This window comes from Pituophis catenifer, unplaced genomic scaffold, assembly GCF_029215685.1.
Source record: "Pituophis catenifer annectens isolate HBS135680 unplaced genomic scaffold, rPitCat1.0.hap2 SCAF_18, whole genome shotgun sequence".
Classification (NCBI taxonomy): domain Eukaryota; kingdom Metazoa; phylum Chordata; class Lepidosauria; order Squamata; family Colubridae; genus Pituophis; species Pituophis catenifer.
This window is the reverse complement of record NW_027256898.1, coordinates 7,960,167-7,978,821: the sequence shown is the minus strand read 5'-3', so window position 1 is coordinate 7,978,821 and position 18,655 is coordinate 7,960,167. Positions and strand designations below refer to the sequence as shown.

Here is an 18,655-nt window from a genome sequence, read left to right as displayed (position 1 = left end):
GGCTAGCGGAAGCTCTTGGTGGGGTATCCCCAGAGGTGGGATTCAGCTGGTTCTGTCCGGTTCGGGTGAATTGGTAGTGGCGACTGTGGGAGGCTCCGCCCACCTGCCCGGATGTCATGCACGAGCACTGTGCATGCACGGAAGGCCGTGCACATGCGGAAAGGTGGCACATGCGCTCACATATGCCAACCGGTAGGGAAGGTAAATGAATCCCATCTCTGGGTATCCCCCTGCCTGCCCCTGCTCCACCTGGTACTCACAGGAGCACCTCTCTACCCGCAGGGGAACGCTGCGAGGTGCCCGAGGCCCACTGCCAGCTCCATCATCCCTGCCTGAATGGGGGCATCTGCAGGGGCACCGCCTGTCTCTGCCGCCAGGGCTTCTCAGGGCTGTACTGTGAACACGGTGAGCATTGGGGCAGGGAGATCCCAAATGTGAAGCGGCCACTTTAACCAGCTCTGAGGGTCTCTGCTGACTCGGCTTTGCTTCGGGTGGGAGAGGAGCTTTTGTAGGACCCTGCTTGACGTGAGCCTCTCCCTTTGCCCTCTAGACGAACTGCAGCACCAGCTGAAAGCCGAATGGCCGGAAGGCAGCGGAGGAAACGGTAAGCTTGGCCCTCTTTGGACCCCTCCCCTCCCTGGTTTTCTTATCTGTTGCTGGTCCAGCTGACTTGGATGCTTTTTCCCTCTGACAGACGCTCCTGGACAGTACGGAGCCTATTTCTGCAACGGGGGCTACGTGGCGCTACCGAGACACACTTTCCCCAGGAGGTGAGGGGTTGGTGGCGGCTGAACGCGGTGTGTGTTAGGGTGCTGCCCACGCCCTCCGTGTTGAGGGGCACTGCGGTTGGTGCTGGGAAAAGACCCCTCTGAGGGCTGGGCCCTTCTTCTACAGAGGCCCACAGATGATCGGGGGAAGGACAACGGGGGAAGCCCATGGTAGAGAAAGGGAGGATTCAAAGGGGGGAGCATATTTCAGTGGGGTGGGGAGGTGAAGCCATTGCAGAAAATCAGCCAATGTATTTGGATGGTTTGCCGGGCAATTTCGGGAAAACGGGGGAGCGGCAGGGAAGCAAAATGGGGCATTTCCGCTTATAGCGGGGAAAAGGGGAATTGGTGTTTCTAATTGGGGGTCGCCTTTCTCGCAGTCTTCCTGAGTCGCCGGAGACCATTGAGTTGGAAGTGCGCACTACCTCTGCAAACGGGCTGCTCTTCTGGCAGGGGGTGGTGAGTGGCCAAGAGATGGCGGGTATGGGAGGGACTGGGGGCAGAGGGCAGTCCGGCGGCCCCATGGGGAGTGGCCTTGGGAAGATCGTTCGAGTGACGCTAGGTGGATTGGTGTGAGCTTGCTTAAAAACATCCCCAGTGGCGACAGCCGTCCCTGGACAATCGGCGAGGTCTCGACCCACTCGGTGCTGCCGAGAACATCTGGACCGTGGAGAGCCACCCCAAAAGAAGGGGTTTAGTGCAAGGGAAGGGCCTCTGCCTTCACCTGCTGAGCTGAGAAACCGCAACTGGGCGCTTGATAGTCTCTCGCATGCGTTGCATGGCGGTGGCTGCAGATGCTGCACCCGTTGCATGGCCAGCAGGGTCTTGCTGAAACGTGCGTGGCTTCTGCATGTCCTTTTGTCTTTCCAGGCCACGGGCGAGCCGGGTGCCCCGCAGCATGTTGCTATCCAGGTATTCAACCGCTTGGATGGTTGGGCTTGTGGAGTTCTGAACAGGTGCTCAAAGCATGCGAGGGGAGCAGTGCATGGGAGTGGCTCCCCAATGTGGCCAGGAGGCGGTCGTAGGGTTGCCCCACCCCCAACCCCACCAAAGGAGAAGGCTGAGATGGTGGCATCACAGTGCTCTCTTTCTCTCTCACACACACACACAGGAGGAAGGGGAACCAGGCAAAGGGAAGGACTTCATTAGCCTCGGGCTGAAGGACGGGCACCTGCTGTTCAGGTGAGTCGGGCTGCCTATTCTGATCTAGGCTCCCCAAGAGCATGAAGCAGACTCCTTGTCCCGAACAAAAACCCCTTTTTATTAAGTTACTGTGAATTCTTCTCCTTCACATTCTGAAAAGTCTTTCAAGGGAGAATTTACAGTCACAGACTTTATCTGGCTTGGAAAGCTGCCAGGCCGATATCTTCAAAACTTGGCAAGGAGTCACGAACCAATTACGCAAACTAATTGTCTCCTGCAAACTCCACTCCCCTTTCGCTCCTCTTTTATTGCCTCTGGGAGGGGCCATTCATCGTCCACCTGTGGCCTTACTCCCAAGACAACCCTTGTTCTTTAGCTGTTCCCTTCGTCTGGCAACTCTGTGCAGGCGCACACTGGGAACAGGCTCCAGCTGTTCTTCTGCCCCACTAATGTCCAACTCCGAAGGCAGCTGATAACTGGCATACGGCCCTGGCCCCCTCTACCTCCGACGCAGAGCCCTCATCAGAGCCTTCCCCAGACTCCAGGACTGGCTCATGTTCCTCCCCAACCTCCTCACTGTCCGAATCTGCTGCCAGCTGGGCTTTCCCCCTGCTAGGGCAATCTGGCTGGCGGGGCCAGACTGACCCAGTGTGTCTTCCGCAGTTACCAACTGGGAAGCGGAGAGGCCAACATCCGTTCTGAAGACCCCGTGGACGATGGAGAGTGGCATCGAGTGACCGCTGTCCGGTAAGAGGAGATGGCTGGGGTTTGGCCGAGTGGGTTTCGGTCAGCACGGAACCCACCCCCCCCCGCCCTTCTGACGCAAAACTCCCGTTTTCTGTAGGGAAGGGAAACGAGGCTCCCTTCAGGTGGATGGAGAGGAGGCAACGACCGGAGAATCTTCCGGCAGGAATGTCATGGTCAACACCAAAGGCCGGATCTATATAGGTGAGCGGTTAGGGCCCTGGAAAGCAGCCAAAGTCGATTGCACAGCCTTCTGGATTGCGCAGTTCCAAAAAAGCAGCCCTTTTCTACCTGCTGGTGCCTTTTTCTGCCCCAGTGGTTGCTCTTGTGTCCGTCAGCCTCTGATTGGAGAAAGAGGCTCAGTGGCTAAGATGCTGAGCTTGTTGATCGAAAGGTCGGCAGTTCAGCAGTTCAGATCTCTAGTGCCGCATAATGGGGTGAGCTCCCGTTACTTGTCCCAGCTTCTGCCAACCTAGCAGTTCAAAAGCATGTAAAAAATGCAAGTAGAAAAAATGGGAACCAACTTTGGCAGGAAGGTAACAGCATTCTGTGCGCCTTTGGCATTTAGTCATGCTGGCCACATGACCACAGAGACATCTTCAGACAGCGCTGGCTCTTTGGCTTTGAAACAGAGATGAGCGCCGCCCCCTAGAGTCGGGAACGACTAGCACATATGTGCAAGGGGAACCTTTACCTTTATAGCTTCTTATGTCCACTGCTTTGTAGTCGCAGGAGGGTCATTTGAAGATCTTTTTCTACGAAGCCGCTTCAGGGGTCGTCTCAGGGGACCCACCTGAAAGTGGCACCAACCTCCTCGCTTGCTGTCCAGAGATAACTGCCAAGGAGTTCAATATCCCAGGCTAATAGGATTGAGCGAAAGCGTGGGTCTTCTGGGTTGCCCCTCCCCCACTTCTCTCCCTCCCCTGACTTCTTTGAGACTGGACAATCACTTCCTCTGCTGAGAGCTTTGCCTTTTTCTGCTCAGGAGGCGCGCCCGACATCCAGACGCTCACGGCCGGGAAATATGCCTCGGGGATCACAGGCTGCCTCAAAAACGTAGTTCTGGTCAACGCCCGGCCAGGTCAAGAACCCCGGCAGCCCGTAGACCTGCACCATCAAGCGGAAATGTCCCTGAACATTCAGGAGTGCCCCTCATAGGGGAGGAGGGCCCCACCACCACCTTCCACCCTTCTGCTCTTCGTTGCCATCGCCGGGCCAAAGGAGAGACATCTACGCTGATTATCATTATTTTATTATTATTATTATTATTACAAATTTTTTAAAAGGAAGAAACACACAAACGGTGCTTTTTGCTGCTGCCAAAAAGGGGAAAGGGCGGAGGGAGTTGGCTCACGGCGTCTTCGGCCTGTGCCGGCAGGAAAGGAGCCCCGCGCGGGCCTTCTCGAAGGACCAGGGAGCCATGCTACGTTGCCGCCAGAAGCTGCAGAAAGGAGGCCAGAAACAGGTCGGCTTCCCAGAATTCGGCAAGCAAGCCGGGTGCCCAGACGGCTGTTCTGCTGAGCCAGCTGGCTGTGACTGACCAAAGATCCTGCCTTCGCCCTCCCTGGGGCAGCGAGAGGATCCCAGGAAGGTGGTCTCAGCACATCCCCCGTGCCCAGCAAATGCCATATAGGAGACAGATCCTTCTGAAGTCCCGTCTTGTTGCCCTGCACAGCCGCAGTGCTTCTGAGAGGTGCCCCCCTCCTCCCATTTCGCCAGCTGCCTTAACCCCTAGATCGTGCCTAGGAGCCCTGGGGTCTCGCCCCGTGGAAGGGGCAACCCTGCTGCACCTTGGGAGGTGTCTTTCCCATCGCCTTTGGGTTGCTTCAGTGCCTTATTGGGGGGTGGGTTTGTCTCCTAACGGATGCACGTGCTATCTCCCAGCCCAATCTCCTCTCACCCACTCTCCGTTGCCTGCTTTGAGTGTTATTTCTCACAGCAAAACTTCTGGAAATGAGGCTGCTTCTTGGGTGGGTGGGCGCAGAGAGCAGAGGGGCCCCAATCGCCAGAAAGTCCTGCCCGTTATGGGTCAGAACCAGAAGGATTTTTTTTTTACCGCTTTCCAAGGAGAAAAGGAGCTTTGTCTAACTAGCCAAGTCCAAAGAAACTTCCATTGCTTGGACAGGAGATTGCTGACGGCTGGCACTGCTGTCCGCCGGCATCCTTGTCTTCTCCTGCCAGCCGTCTCCCATACACTGGGACCGGCAGCTTTTTGCCTCGGGGGTGCCTTGTGCCTTTCAGCCGGGGCGCCCCACAGTTCTCATGTGGTCTAGCTGCCCTGGGCATTTTGGGGCAGCCCCCGTGTCCAGGATCGGAGCAGCCAGCCTCTCTGCTTCTCCCACTCTCCTTCCCTTGACTGTTCTTGTACTTCTTTTTCTTAATAAATGGTGCTGAAACCCCACAATTGTAGAGACTGGATTTTTTTTTCTTGTTGTGGAGGAGTGTGAGATTGTGGTATTGCAGTGAGATAGATGGAAAAATTGTCCCATAACCAGACAGGGAACAAATCCCCAGGTCCAGCCATCTCATTTGGGTTTCTTCTCTAAAAAAAAAAAAACTCCAAGCCCTTCCAGTTTCAACCAGGGGCATCCAGTTCCATGGCTACTGGGTGAGTGGGGAGCGTATGACCCATCCTCAAGGCCAGGAATGGGGCCTCGTCCTAAAAGGGGGGCAGCCCACTCTGGTGGTAGCTCGCCACTTCCCCTTAGCAGGCTTCTTGAGGGAGATGGCAGCTAGGCAGGTGACTGCAGGCACCAATTCTCCAAGTGAAGCAGGCTCTGCCCTCTGCCAGGGTCCTGAGATGCTTTGTGCCAGGGGGCAGGAGCTGTTGTCCTGATCAAGCCCCTCGCCCAGGAGTGGGGAGTAGGGTGGCTGCGGAGGAGGCCGACGGGTGCAGGGGCTCAGGATGCGGAGAGCGGTGGGGCTGCAAGCAGGATGCCCACGCAGATGCCCCCGTAGCTCGGAAAGTCAAACGAAAATATGTAAATCAAGATTCAATCATCCAGGCCAAAAGTATCTCAAAAAGGTTAATAAACCTTTTAATAAATTTTGGTCCAGTTGCCATGGTTTAACCTTTTAATAGACAGGTAGTCTTCAACTTATGAACACAATTGAGCCCAAAACTTAGGTTACTAAGCGAGACAGTTGTTCAGTGAATTTTTCCCCATTTTACAACCTTTCTTGCCCCAGTTGTTAAATGATTATCAAGGTTGTGAAGTGAATCTGGCTTCCCGCATTGATTTTGCTTGTTCAAAAGGCCACAAAAGGGGATCACGTGACACCCACCCCGCCGGGAGACTGCGACCGTCATAAATCTGAGTCAGTTGCCAACTATCTGAATTTTAATCATGTGACCACCCAGGGATGTTGCAACGGTGTGAAAAACAGCCATAAGTCATTTTTTTTCAGTGATGATGTAACTTCGAACGGTCACTAAATGAACTTGTAAGTCGAGGACTTTTGGCCTGGAGGATGGTATCTTTGCTTTCAAGTTGCTTTTCATTTTGGGGAGAAACCCCACTGCAACTCTATATGGTGAGATTTGGTTCTTTCCAACGGTCCTCTAGTCCGTTATTAACCAAATTCTCATTTGGACTAAAGAAGCTACTTGGATGGGTAACGAACCATCTGTTTTAATAGACATTGGTCCAGTTGCCCTGATTTAATCTTTCAAGATTCAAAGGAAAAGTGCTCATTAAATGCTTTTATTGCAAATGTGGTCCCTTCAGGAATGCCCCCTGCTACAGCCCCTCTTCTGGGGCAAGGAGGACACAGCTTGTCTGGTTCTCCTTGAGCAGGGAGCTGGACTAGAAGACCTCCAAGGCTCTCCTCTCCCTTCTTTCTTCTCTTCCGTCATTTCTCTCTTCTCTTCTTTCTCTCTTTTTTCTCTTCTCTCGCCAAGTTTTGCTCCTCTCCTATCCCTTCTTTGTCATCTCTCTCCTCTTCCTTCTCTTCTCTTGTCCTCTCCCCTCTCCTTTCTTCTCTTGTCATCTCTCTCTTCTCTTCTCCCCTCCATCTCTTCCTTCGTCTCTTCTGTCGTCTCTCTCCTTTCTCTCTTCTCCTCCCCTCTCACTTCTGTCATCTCTCTTCTTTCTCCTCTTCTCTTTTCTCGCCGTGCCAAGTTTTGCTCCTCTCTCTTCTTTCTTCTGTCATCTCTCCTCTTCTTTTTCTCCTCTTTTCTTCTCTCCTCTTTCTCTCTTCTTTCTTCTCCTTTCTCTCTTCTCCTCTCCTTTCTTCTCTTCTGTCATCTCTCTTCTTTCTCTCTTCTCTCTCTCTTCTCTTCTCCCCTCCCCCTCTCCTTTCGTCTCTTCTGTCATCTTTCTTCTCTCTCCTCACTTCTTTCTTCTATTGTCATCTCTCTTCTTTCTCTCTTTCTCTCCTCTTCTTTCTTCTCATCTCTCTTCTCCCCTCCCTCTCTTCTTTCGTCTCTTCTGTCATCTCTCTCTTCTTTCTCTCTCCTTTTCTCTTCTTTCTCACTTCTCTCAAGTTTTGCTCGTCCGCGGCTACGAGAACGCGCCAGGCTGTCAAGAGGCGTCAAGCTCTCAGCTGGCCCGCCCCTGCACAGCCAGCTTCCGGACCAGAGGGAGGGGTCTCTTCCGGTGTGAGCCCAGGGGCTACTGGGAGTTGTAGTCTTTCCCGGGTATAGAGAGACTTTAATGTATATCCCCCTCCCAGGTCGTGGTGAGCGGCTCTTTGCCACAATGGCGTCGTGGAGGCGCGTTAGCATGTGAAATAAACACGTGGATTGAAGGCCCGCGGGGAAACGGAGTGGGGGGGGGACGTTGAAAGCAGCACCAGCCGCGCCAGAGAGCAAGAGGGCAGCCATTTTAAAAGGGTCAAAAGCGCCTCATTATTTTCCCTCCTGAATCCCCACATTTAGGTTGTTATGGGTTTTTATTAAAAAAAAATAAAATAAAAAACTTGGCGATTATACAAAAAAAAATATTTAGTTCAAAAGAGACAAAACTGAGGGGGAGGCGCAATGGATTGTGGGGAACTTTGCCTCAGAAGGGCGAGCTTTGGTGTGCGCATGCTCCGCTCGTCCAACGGCTTTCTCAAATCTTTCCCTCCCCTCCTCATTATCTTCGCCGTGAAGGGAAGAAAGAAAGAAAGACACACGGAGAGGAGGCGGGCACTTTCCGAGAGAGCGCCGCCCTATTGGACGTGGCGGGCCACGCCCCTCCAAACTTTCTCTCCCACAGCCGTTGGCGTGACGTCAGAGCCGAGCGCGCCAGGTAGAGCGAGTCGCCCCGCGCGCGCGCGCCTCCCCCCCCCGCAGGAGGCGTGGCCTGGAGGCTGCCAAAAGGGACCCCCTTGTTGTTTTTTGAGGCCGGTTCCGCTTCCGGGGTCGCCCGGTCTCTCTTTCCGCTTCCGGAATCGCCCTCCGGAAGCCCTGTTCCCCGCTCGGGCCGGTCCCGGGATGGCTCCGCGGCTGCAGTTGGAGAAAGCGGCCTGGCGCTGGACGGAGACGGTGCCGCCCGAAGCCGTGACGCAGGAGCACATCGAGGCGGCCTACCGGATCGGGTTGGAGCCCTGCCAGCGGGGCGCTTGCAGGTGAGGCGACGCCCCAGGTGGGCGCGGCCTTTCTGCTGCTCGGACCTAGGCTCGAGTTAAGGAACCTGGAAACACCCCCCCCCAGGCCTAATGGAAGTGGGGCCCCCAAGGGGCACGACAGGTGCCATTGTCTGGGCGTGACCCCGGGTGGAGCCCAACGCGGGTATCGAAATCCTGCCAAGGGGGTGGCTGTGCCCCATGGGTTATGATTGCCAGGCGTCCCCCTCTCTCCCTATGGGCACGAGTGCTTTGGGTGGGGGTGGAGGGGGGCTTCCTTTTTTCAGTTTGACTATGGGTCAAATCGGGGAAGTTTTGCCTTTCTTTCCCTTGGGAGCACCTAGTGGTGCCCTTTCCCTTCTGCTCCTCCTCACAGCTCTGAGGTTGGCTTAAAAAAAAAGAGAGAGAGATCAATGGACCTGCCTTCTGCAAAAATTCCCTATGGGGGGGTGTCTAACTGGGGTTTGGGGGTCTCTTGCAATCCAGACCCTAGCACAGGAGTCGGCAACCTGCGGCTCTGGAGCCTCCTGTGGCTCTTTCGCCCCTCTGCTGCGGCGCCTTGTCATTCAAATAGGCGTCACAACCGCCAATGGGCAACACCCGTCGGTCTCCGGTAGGCCAACCATGGATAAATTCAAGATAAGAAAAAGAAAAGAAAAGTTTCAGAAGAAAACAGAACGTTTAATTCAACTACATATGCTAGTTTTGTGGCTATTCAAGAAATAGTCAGGCACGGGAAAGTTTTTGTGGCTCCCGGTGTTTTCTTTTCTGTGGGAAACGGGTCCAAATGGCTCTTTGAGTGTTTAAGGTTGCAGACCCCTGGACTAGTGCAGGGCTAGTGCTTACAGCCAGATGGGGAAGCTTCCTTTTTTTAAAAAAAATAAAATACAAATAAAATACAAATAATCCCAACTGTACCGCACCTTCATCAGCATCCTACAAAACGCTGCCCAGGTGTTGTTTGAGGTCCTAAGTTGTCCATTCACCTGGTTAGAAGCCAGGGTAGCATCTTTCCCCCCACCCCCCATAAACATATCTTAAATGTACAATTTCTTATCTCTTTTTTTTTTTAAGTTTTTTCAGTTTTATTTTTTTTATACACACAATATAAAATGTACATTTTCTTATACATAATTAATCATATATATATATATATATATATTATATATATATATGCAAAAAATTAAAATCTCGGGTGTTTTCCCGCGTCATGTTAAATAAGTTAGTAAAATGTTTAAAATTCTGGTTAAAATCCTAGTTTAAAATCTTCCAAAAATCCTTACAGAGCACTTTGCAAGGTCCTTTAAAACCTTAGCGTTTTAAAGGACCTTGCAGAGTGCTCTGTAAGGATTTTTGGAAGATTTTAAACTAGGATTTTAACCAGAATTTTAAACATTTTAACTAACTTTTTTTTTTAATTGAAAAAGTTTTACAAATACATTTTCTCCCCAATTTCACCCCCCTAACCCTCCCTGACCCCCCCTAACCCTCCCTAACCCCCCCTAACCTCCCCTCCCCCCCGGACTTCCACAGAGTATAATCCAAATCAAAAACATATTTTATAAAACTTGAACCCCTCCACCCACTATATGTTCTTCACATTTTCACAATCCAATTATTCTATCACTATATAATACATTCAATTAAAAGCTTTCTGATATTTCCTAGTTTGATATTTGTTCTGCACATAATCTATCCACTTTTTCCACTCCCATACATAAGTCTCTTGTGTCTGATCTTTTATTAACTAACTTATTTAACATGACGCGGGAAAACACCCGAGATTTTATTTTTTTGCATATACACACCCACAAAAACTTAAGAAGACATATATATATATATATATATATATATATATATATATATATATATATATATATATATATATATATATATATATATATATATATATATGCATGCTTTAAGGAATATATATATATATATATATATATATATATATATATATATATATATTCCTTAAAGCATTAAAATAAGACATTTTAATTAACATATTTTCTTTCAACTTTCATACCGATAACAATCTTCATCCTAAACAATTTAATTATATTTGGGGTTGCTCTTCTACCATTTCATCTCCCTGTGTTTTACAAACAATCCTTCTTTTCCCTTTCCCCTCTTTCCTTTCCCTCCCTTCCCAGGGTGGCATCTTGTTTGATGCCAATTAAGTTTTGTCAATCATGGAAGAGGGTGTTTTTCTCCCACTTCCTGGGTTAGCGTAGCTGTAATACATTACTTTATGATTATTTGCCAGTTGGGTGGAAAACGCCATGATTGGTTTTTACTAATTAAATATTTTCCTTCGTAAATAGCTTTGCACAATCGATTAGCAGCTGCAGGGGAAGCATAAGGAAACGTCTTTAATAAAGGATAAATTACCTTAGCTCAGTTATTGTTTGCAAGGACACCTGTTTTTTGCTAGCTGTAGGAGCTAATGACAAGCTTTGCTTGCTTCCATTATCGGCTCCCTCAACTATTGTTCCTGCTGTCGAAACAAAAACAAACAAAAAAACTACATAAAAAGAACCTTAGTCTACATCTCTGCCTTTCAGCTTTTGTTATTTTGCTAATTTCAGGTTATGTGGGAGTAGGAGTATTTTTATCTCTTTTCAAACACTAGTTGTTATATTATTTTTATCAGTGCTTTATTGTTTTTGGGGGGGGGGTTATATTGGTGCTTGTGCCTTGACAGCAAAGACAGCCACAATAAGGATCTTGCAAAATAAATACTGTTGAATTAAGGAGGGCGGTAATTGCAAGATGGCCTCTACTCTTGAAGATTTAAATTTTTAGTTTCGAAGTTCTTCCTAAAATTTTATAAATCCCCTCCCCCCAAGTCCACTAAAGTGGGCATCTATATTAGGTAAAAAGGTTCCCCTCGCACATGTGTGCTAGTCGTTCCCGACTCTAGGGGGCGGTGCTCATCTCCGCTTCAAAGCTGAAGAGCCAGCGCTGTCCGAAGACGTCTCCGTGGTCATGTGGCCGGCATGACTACATGCCAAAGGCGCACAGAACGCTGTTACCTTCCCACCAAAGGTAGTCCCTATTTTTTCTACTTGCATTTTTTTTTATGGGCTTTTGAACTGCTAGGTTGGCAGAAGCTGGGACAAGTAACGGGAGCTCACCCCATTACACAGCACTAGGGATTCGAACCACTTAACTGCTGACCTTTCGATCGGCAAGTTCAGCCACTGAGCCACCGCATCCCTTCTATATTAAGTTAATAAATAACAATAATTTTCAGAGGCCGTCTCCACCCTCGCTTTCCCCCCCAGATTTTCTTCCTGCCTCCTTGGATGTCTACCGTGTTTTCCCGAAAATAAGACCCTGTCTTATATTTTTTGAACCCTGAAATAAGCGCTTGGTCTTATTGCCATGTGCTCAAAAGCCCAATTGGGCTTATTATCAGGGGATGTCTTATTTTGGGGAAAACGGGGTATCTTTTAGCTACCAAGGCTGACTGTGGAGCCTCTGTTTTTCCCTTGAGAGGATTAAGGAGCATATATCAAAATATAATGCAGTGAGGGACCAGAGAGAGCTGTCTTCATCGGACGAAGAGGGAGCTGGTGCAGAATCATCCTGATTTAAGTAAAGCTGAAACATCAAGCTTGTTGAAAAAACTTCCTTTGCAGGATTTGTTTGGGTTGTGTGCAAATAATTTAATTTAATTAATTCAATTTATATGCCGCCCCTCTCCGAAGACCCAGGGCGGCTCACAATACATTCCAAAAAATCATTATAAAAAAAACATTTAAAAATTAAAAACATTAAAAACTCATTCACGCCACTCATTCCAGGCCTGCCCGAAAAGCCAGATCTTCACCGCTTTTCGGAAGGCCAATAGGGTGGGGATGGTCCAGACCTCAGGAGGTAACTGGTTCCAGAGAGCTGGGGCAGCCACAGAGAAGGCCCTCCCCCGCGGGCCCTCCAGCCGGCATTGTTTAGCTGACGGGACCCGGAGGAGACCAACTCTGTGGGATCTTACCGGTCGCTGGGAGCTATGCGGTAGAAGGCGGTCTCGAAGATAACCTGGCCCTGAGCCATGTAGGGCTTTAAAGGTAATAACCAACACCTTGAATTGTGACCGGAGACCAATAGGGAGCCAGTGCAGCTCGCGGAGAATTGGTGTAATGTCGGTGTACCTAGGTGCACCCATGACAGCTCGCGCGGCTGCGTTCTGGACCAACTGTAGTCTCCGAACACTTTTCAAGGGTAGTCCCATGTAGAGCGTGGGGTGAGGTGACAAGGGCATGAGTGACCGTGAGGAGAAATAACAACGTGGCTGTCTCCAAAGGGCACCACTCGAAGCTCTCTTCAGAATCCTCCATCCCCCAGCTGTGAGGGGGCCCGCTTTCTTTTCCTCCCAGAAATAAAGAGATTTTGGAACCAGAAGGGGAATGCTAACCAACAGGCAACCTCTGAACTGTTCCTGGAAAATGGCGGGCGGGAAAATAACCCAACCTGTGGCTTTGCTTCTGCAGGAGAAACTGCAGAGGGAATCCCAACTGCCTGGTGGGGATCGGAGAGCACATTTGGCTGGGGGAGATCGACGAAAACACCTTTCACAACATCGACGATCCCAACTTCGAGAGGCGGAAAAAGGTACGTCTGTGGTTTTCTGGCCTGATCGAGAAGGGTTGTTTTTTCCCCCGCCGAAGGGACCTCCTGTCTTTGCAGTTAGTGCTTTAAGTCTGCCGCCCAGAATTGCCGAAGCTGAAATTGCCTCCGTTCCCAAGATCTACGGAGGTTGGTTGGCTGTGAAGAATCCAAGTTGGGCCTGGGAGGCAATTTGGTATCGCAAGGAGGGAGCCTCTGGGGACGGGGCGGGGGGCGGGGACACAAAGTTTCATTCAGCTGGGTCTTTTCTTATGTATCTTCTTTTTTTTTTAAACAACTTTATTAAATTATCAAAGAATTATAAAAACAATTAAAACCATAATAAGATATTTATATACATAGATCATATCATATATTTGACATTTCATTTCTATTCTTTTACATTTCTATATATATTCTTCTTCTCTACACATTATATATTTCTTAACCTAGTCCCATACTCATTTTCCTGACGGTGAAGTCGTTGTTGGTATTTATATGAAGTAAGCATGGAAATACACACTCAGTTATCAGTTCTCAATTTAAAATTCACTATTAAAGAAAGGTAAAATTTAGTACTCATTAAGGTTATCTATATGATTTACTACGTATATCCTTATCCACTTTCTTTTTGCTTAATCCAATCGTACCACTTGTCCCATACCTTAAAATATGTATCTTGTGTATCTTCAAAGCTGTGAAATTGCGAGTCTGGTTTCTCTCGTGATGGGAAGCCACTTCTGAGCCGGTGCAAGTTAAGCGGGCATGTTTGGATTTTTTCCCCCCCAAACATACTTAATTTGGGTATGTTTTTCTGTGTGTCTATGAAGATTTTCAGTCATCCAAGTCACAGTTGTCCCAAAGGTGTTTTTTTCCAAGAGGCAATGGGACTTTCTGGTTTTTCTTGGAAGGCCTTTCGCTTCTCATCCAAGAAGCTTCTTCAACTCTGACTCCGTTCCCTTTATTTTATTTTTTATGTTATTAATCATATTTCTATGCCGCCCACTCTCCGAGGACTCTGGACGGCTTACAACAATTGACAGTATACTAAATAGCATATTGCCCCCAACAATCTGGGTCCTCATTTTACCCACCTCGGAAGGATGGAAGGCTGAGTCAACCTTGAGCCGGTGAGATTTGATCCGCTGATCTGCTGAACTAGCAGTCAGGTGACGTAGCTGCAGTACAGTACTCTAACCACTGCGCCACCTTGACTCTTCCCCGCCATCCAATCAGAGCTGAAGAAGCTGAAGTGAAACGTCTTCAAAGAAAAACCAGAATGTTTTTTCTGTGTGTTTTTTTTTTAAAAAGCGGAGCATTTTAAGGACAGCAAGATAGAAAAGCATTTCAAAGTGGAACTTGTCCTGTGCTTAGATAACGGAAGAATAGACCCATTGAATTGCGGTTGCAAAATCAAAAGTATTTTTTTAACAATGCATCGATGTTCTCTCAAACTGCTCAGAGCGCCTTGCGCCAGCTTTCCTTTCTGGAGGAACTAATTCCGCTATTGTCAAAGGAGAAAAAGACCTCGCTAAAATGGCCTATCCTTGAGCTGCTCTGCTTTTTGGCTGGCCTCACCTCTGACGACCTCTTGTTTCACTTCTCCTTCCCCACCAGAATGCATTTGTAGGCCTCACCAACCTCGGAGCCACTTGCTACGTCAACACTTTCCTACAGATGTGGTTCCTAAATCTGGAGCTGCGGCAGGCGCTGTACCTGTGTCCGGTTGCCCGCCCTGAATATGTCACAGCGGAAAAGAAAGGTATTTTGGAAGCATCCTTGCTGTGTTAGAAGCAGGCAGTTTTCTAAGATTCATCGGCTTTGAACCCCAAATGGTTGGCCAGGCCTAAATATCATCACTGTACTTTGTACAGATACCGTGTTTCCCCCAAAAAATAAAACCGGGTCTTATATTAATTTTTGCTCCAAAAGACACATTAGGGCTTATTTTCTGGTTAGGTCTTATTTTCAGGAAAGTATGGTACTAAGCTGATGATTTTAGGGGACGCGGTGGCTCAATGGCTAAGACCTGAGCTTGTCGATCGAAAGGTCGGTAATTGGTAGTACAGTGGTCTAAAGCACCCTGATATTAAGACCAGCTGCCCGCAATTACTGCAGGTTCGAATCTCGCCAGGCTCAAGGTTGACTCAGCCTTCCATCCTTTCTAAGATAGGTAAATTGAGGACCCAGTTGTGGGGGCAATAAGCTGACTTTGTATAAATATACAAAAGGATGAAGGCTATTGCTTAGCACATTGTAAGCCGCCCTGAGTCTCCGGAGAAGGGCGGCATATAAATCAAAATTTTAAAAAAATAATAATAATTCAGCGGTTCGAATCCCGAGTGCCCCATAACGGGGTGAGCTCCCGTGACTTGCTTCAGCTTCTGCCAACCTAGCAGTTCGAAACCACGTAAAAAAATGAAAGTAGAAAAAATAGGGACCACCTTTGGTGGGAAGGGAACAGCGTTCCGTGCGCCTTTGGCATTGAGTCATGCCGGCCACATGACCACGGAGACGTCTTCGGACAGCGCTGACTCTTTGGCTTTGAAACAGAGATGAGCACCGCCCCCTAGAGTCAGGAACAACTAACACATGTGCGAGGGGAACCTTTACCTTAAGCTGATGATTTTAACTGGGGCTTATTTTGGGGGTAGGGCTTACGTTACAAGCATCCTGAAAAATCATGCAAGGGCTTATTTTCTGGTTGGGTCTTATTTTCGGGGAAACACGGTACTCCTCAACTTACCACAGTTCATTTAGCGACCGTTCAAAGTTCCAATGGTACTGAAAAAAGTGACTTATGACCATATTCCACACTTAACACCATTGTAGCATCCCCACGGTCATATGATCCAAATTCAGACGCTTGGCAATTAGTTCATACTTACGACCGTTGCAGTGTCTCGGGTGTGTGTGTGTATGTGTATCATGTGATCACCTTTGTGACCGTCTGACGAGCAAAGTCAGTGGGGAATCAAGATTCCCTTAACAACCGTGTTGCCTACTTAAAAATTCAACGATTCACTTAACAAGTGTGGCAAGAAAAGTCGTAAAATGGGGGCAAGAGCTGTCTTTTAACAAGTGTTTCAACATAAATTTTGCGCTCAATGGTGATCGTAATTCCAGGACCGTTTTATATCTTAAGTTGCTTCACAAATTCCGCTTGAGGAAGATTGTTCCCATTTGACAGAGAAGCGTTTGGCTTGTTGCTGCTCTCTGTTAAGCGAGGGACGAAAGAATTCCTTCGCAGGTCCCAAGTCTACATCCTGTTGTGACCTAGGCTCATTTAGTCATTACAAGACACAATTAGTCCCAAACAAAACTGTTTTATTATAACAGCTGAGAATTACTTCATTCCCAGCTTAGTCCAAATTAATTCCAAAGCAAATCCTTCAGAAAAAGTCCTTCGGGCTTATCACAAACCTTTATCTTCTTTGGTACTCTTCCAAAGGCCTTTCTTGGCAAAGCCACACGAAGTTCAGAAACAGGAGACGCTGACTGGAAACAGATTTAGCAATGCTGCTTTCCTACAAAGAGCCTAAGAGCATTTTCTGCTCTTTAAAGCCTTATGAGAGGGACCAATCATCTCCTGGCCTTACTCCTGAGTCGTCCCTTTTGCTTTAGCTGCTCTTGCCTTCTGGCAGCTCTGCACATGCATACACTAGGAACAGGCTCCTCCTGTTCCTCTGCCTCTCTGCTGTCCGACTCTGGAGGCTCCGGAGTGCACGCATCACTCCCAGATGGCCCTGGCCCCATCTCTGCCTCCGACGCAGAGCCCTCGTCCGGGTCTTCCCCAGACTCCAGAACTGGCCTATAGTCCTCCCCAGACTCCTGACTGTCCGACTCCACTGACAGCTGCGCGGGCTGCTGGTGGACCACAACACATTCTGCATTTTAATCAAGCTTTTTATCCCTTGACAGATTACGAACCGCAGACCATTTGCGAGCACCTCCAGTATTTGTTTGCCTTGCTCCAAAACAGCAAAAGGCGATACATTGACCCATCCGGATTTGTGAAAGCGCTTGGCTTGGACACAGGTCAGCAACAGGTAAGGTTCGAGGCACCCGGGTCAGCTTCTCTCTTTTGCCTCTCGGAATGACATGTTTAAAAAAAACCGTTCCCACGCTGAGGGAAAACCAGGAATCCTTTGACAGCGGAAAAATAATAAGCCCTTCTCGTTTTGCTTGGGGTACTCAGCCGTTGGAGGGGGTTGCCTCTTTCGGAGGATTTTCTGACAATACCTCCCTTAACGGGATTAAAATGAAATGTTTGTGCCTCTGGGTCGTCACGATGTAAAAAAAGAGGTTGAGACTCTAGAAAGAGTGCAGAGAAGAGCAACCAAGATGATTAGGGGACTGGAGCAGAGGTGGGGTTTCAGCAGGTTCTGATCAGTTCTGGAAAACCGGTAGCGGAAATTTTGAGTAGTTCGGAGAATCGGTAGTAAAAATTCTGACTGGCCCCGCCCCCATCAATTCTCTGCCTCCCAAGTCCCAGCTGATTGAGAGGAAATGGGGATTTTGCAGTAACCTTCCCCTGGATTGGGGAGGAATGGAGATTTTACAGTATGCTTCCCCTGCCACGCCTACCAAGCCATGCCACGCCCACCAAGCCACACCCACAGAACCGGTAGTAAAAAAAATTGAAACCCACCACTGGACTGGAGGCTAAAAGATACGAAGAACAGTTGCTGGAACTGGATATGTCTAGTTTAATGAAAAGAAGGACTAGGGGAGACATGATAGCAGTCTTCCAATATCTAAGGGGCTGCCACAAAGAAGAGGGAGTCAAGCTATTCTCCAAAGCACCTGAGGGCAGGACAAGAAGCAATGGGTGGAAACAAATCAAGAAGAGAAGCAATTTAGAACTAAGGAGAAATTTCCAGACAGTGAGAACAATTAACCTATTTCTATTCTGGGTACCCCTGCCCTGTTTCCTTGAACTCACCTCCTTCCCGTTCCGCTGTTCTTCTAGGACGCTCAGGAGTTTTCCAAGCTGTTCATGTCCCTGCTGGAGGACACTCTGTCTTCTCAGAAAAACCCGGACGTGCGCGACATCGTCCAGAAGCAGTTTTGCGGAGAGTATGCCTACGTTACAGTGTAAGGGCTTTTCCTCGCGCGGTTGCTTCATTGCTTCCTTGTCCTGCTTCGGACGACGGGCCTGCGGGCGCTCACGGCTGTCTCTGCTTTGCTCTCCAGTTGCAACCAGTGCGGCCGAGAGTCCAAACTTATCTCCAAGTTTTATGAGCTTGAATTAAACATCCAGGGCCACAAGCAGCTGTCGGACTGCATCACAGAGTTCCTGAAGGTACCCCGTCCATGAGGTGGGGAAGGGCCAAGCTGCTTTGGGAGCAGCCTAGGTGTTCTGACCGAAGCTTCCTTAAGTAGGAAGAAGCAGAGTCTTAGTCCCGGTAAAACCCCTTTGATTTACACGACTGTGAATTACGTTCATTGACAGTCAGCACGGCTTTGCAGTCTTTCAGAGGCATATTTATCAACACAAACCTTATCTCGCTGGGAAAGCTGCCAGATAACTTAGTTTCCAACCGCAGAGTAAGGCAAAACTTGGCACGAACAGAACTTTCCACTCTTGAAATGAACGAACGAATAGTTTCCTGCAAAAGCCCCCTCCCCATTCACTCCTCTTTTGTGTCCTATGGGAGGGGCCAATCACTTTCAAGGTGTGGCTTTATTCCCGAGTCGACCCTGCTTTCTTAGTTCTTATCTTCTGGTAGCTCTGCGCATGCGCACACTGGGAACGGGCTCAAGCTGTTCCTCTGCTTCACTGCTGTCTATCCCCCTCTCTGCCTCCATGCAGAGCCCTCGCCCGAGCTTTCCCC

At 48.9% G+C, this 18,655-nt stretch overlaps 2 protein-coding genes across 5 annotated transcripts in view; both read left to right on the top strand.

Annotated features, from left to right (window-relative positions):
* Positions 1 to 3,947, top strand: part of HSPG2 (heparan sulfate proteoglycan 2) — an 89,503-nt gene extending 85,556 nt beyond the window's left edge. The window contains exons 87-95 of the mRNA XM_070956229.1: positions 283 to 405; positions 551 to 604; positions 695 to 770; positions 1,148 to 1,226; positions 1,638 to 1,679; positions 1,879 to 1,949; positions 2,574 to 2,657; positions 2,755 to 2,858; positions 3,640 to 3,947. Coding sequence (XP_070812330.1) covers positions 283 to 405; positions 551 to 604; positions 695 to 770; positions 1,148 to 1,226; positions 1,638 to 1,679; positions 1,879 to 1,949; positions 2,574 to 2,657; positions 2,755 to 2,858; positions 3,640 to 3,812 — 806 coding nt within the window. The 3' untranslated portion in view covers positions 3,813 to 3,947. The remainder of the gene's footprint in view (positions 1 to 282; positions 406 to 550; positions 605 to 694; positions 771 to 1,147; positions 1,227 to 1,637; positions 1,680 to 1,878; positions 1,950 to 2,573; positions 2,658 to 2,754; positions 2,859 to 3,639) is intronic.
* Positions 3,948 to 8,051: 4,104 nt separating this feature from the next.
* USP48 (ubiquitin specific peptidase 48) overlaps positions 8,052 to 18,655 on the top strand; it is a 30,141-nt gene continuing 19,537 nt past the window's right edge. For all 4 annotated transcript variants that reach the window (XM_070956308.1, XM_070956307.1, XM_070956305.1 and 1 more), the window contains exons 1-6: positions 8,052 to 8,207; positions 12,704 to 12,824; positions 14,436 to 14,580; positions 16,740 to 16,867; positions 17,791 to 17,915; positions 18,015 to 18,123. In XM_070956308.1, the coding sequence (XP_070812409.1) occupies positions 8,074 to 8,207; positions 12,704 to 12,824; positions 14,436 to 14,580; positions 16,740 to 16,867; positions 17,791 to 17,915; positions 18,015 to 18,123 (762 nt within the window). In that variant the 5' untranslated portion in view covers positions 8,052 to 8,073. The remainder of the gene's footprint in view (positions 8,208 to 12,703; positions 12,825 to 14,435; positions 14,581 to 16,739; positions 16,868 to 17,790; positions 17,916 to 18,014; positions 18,124 to 18,655) is intronic.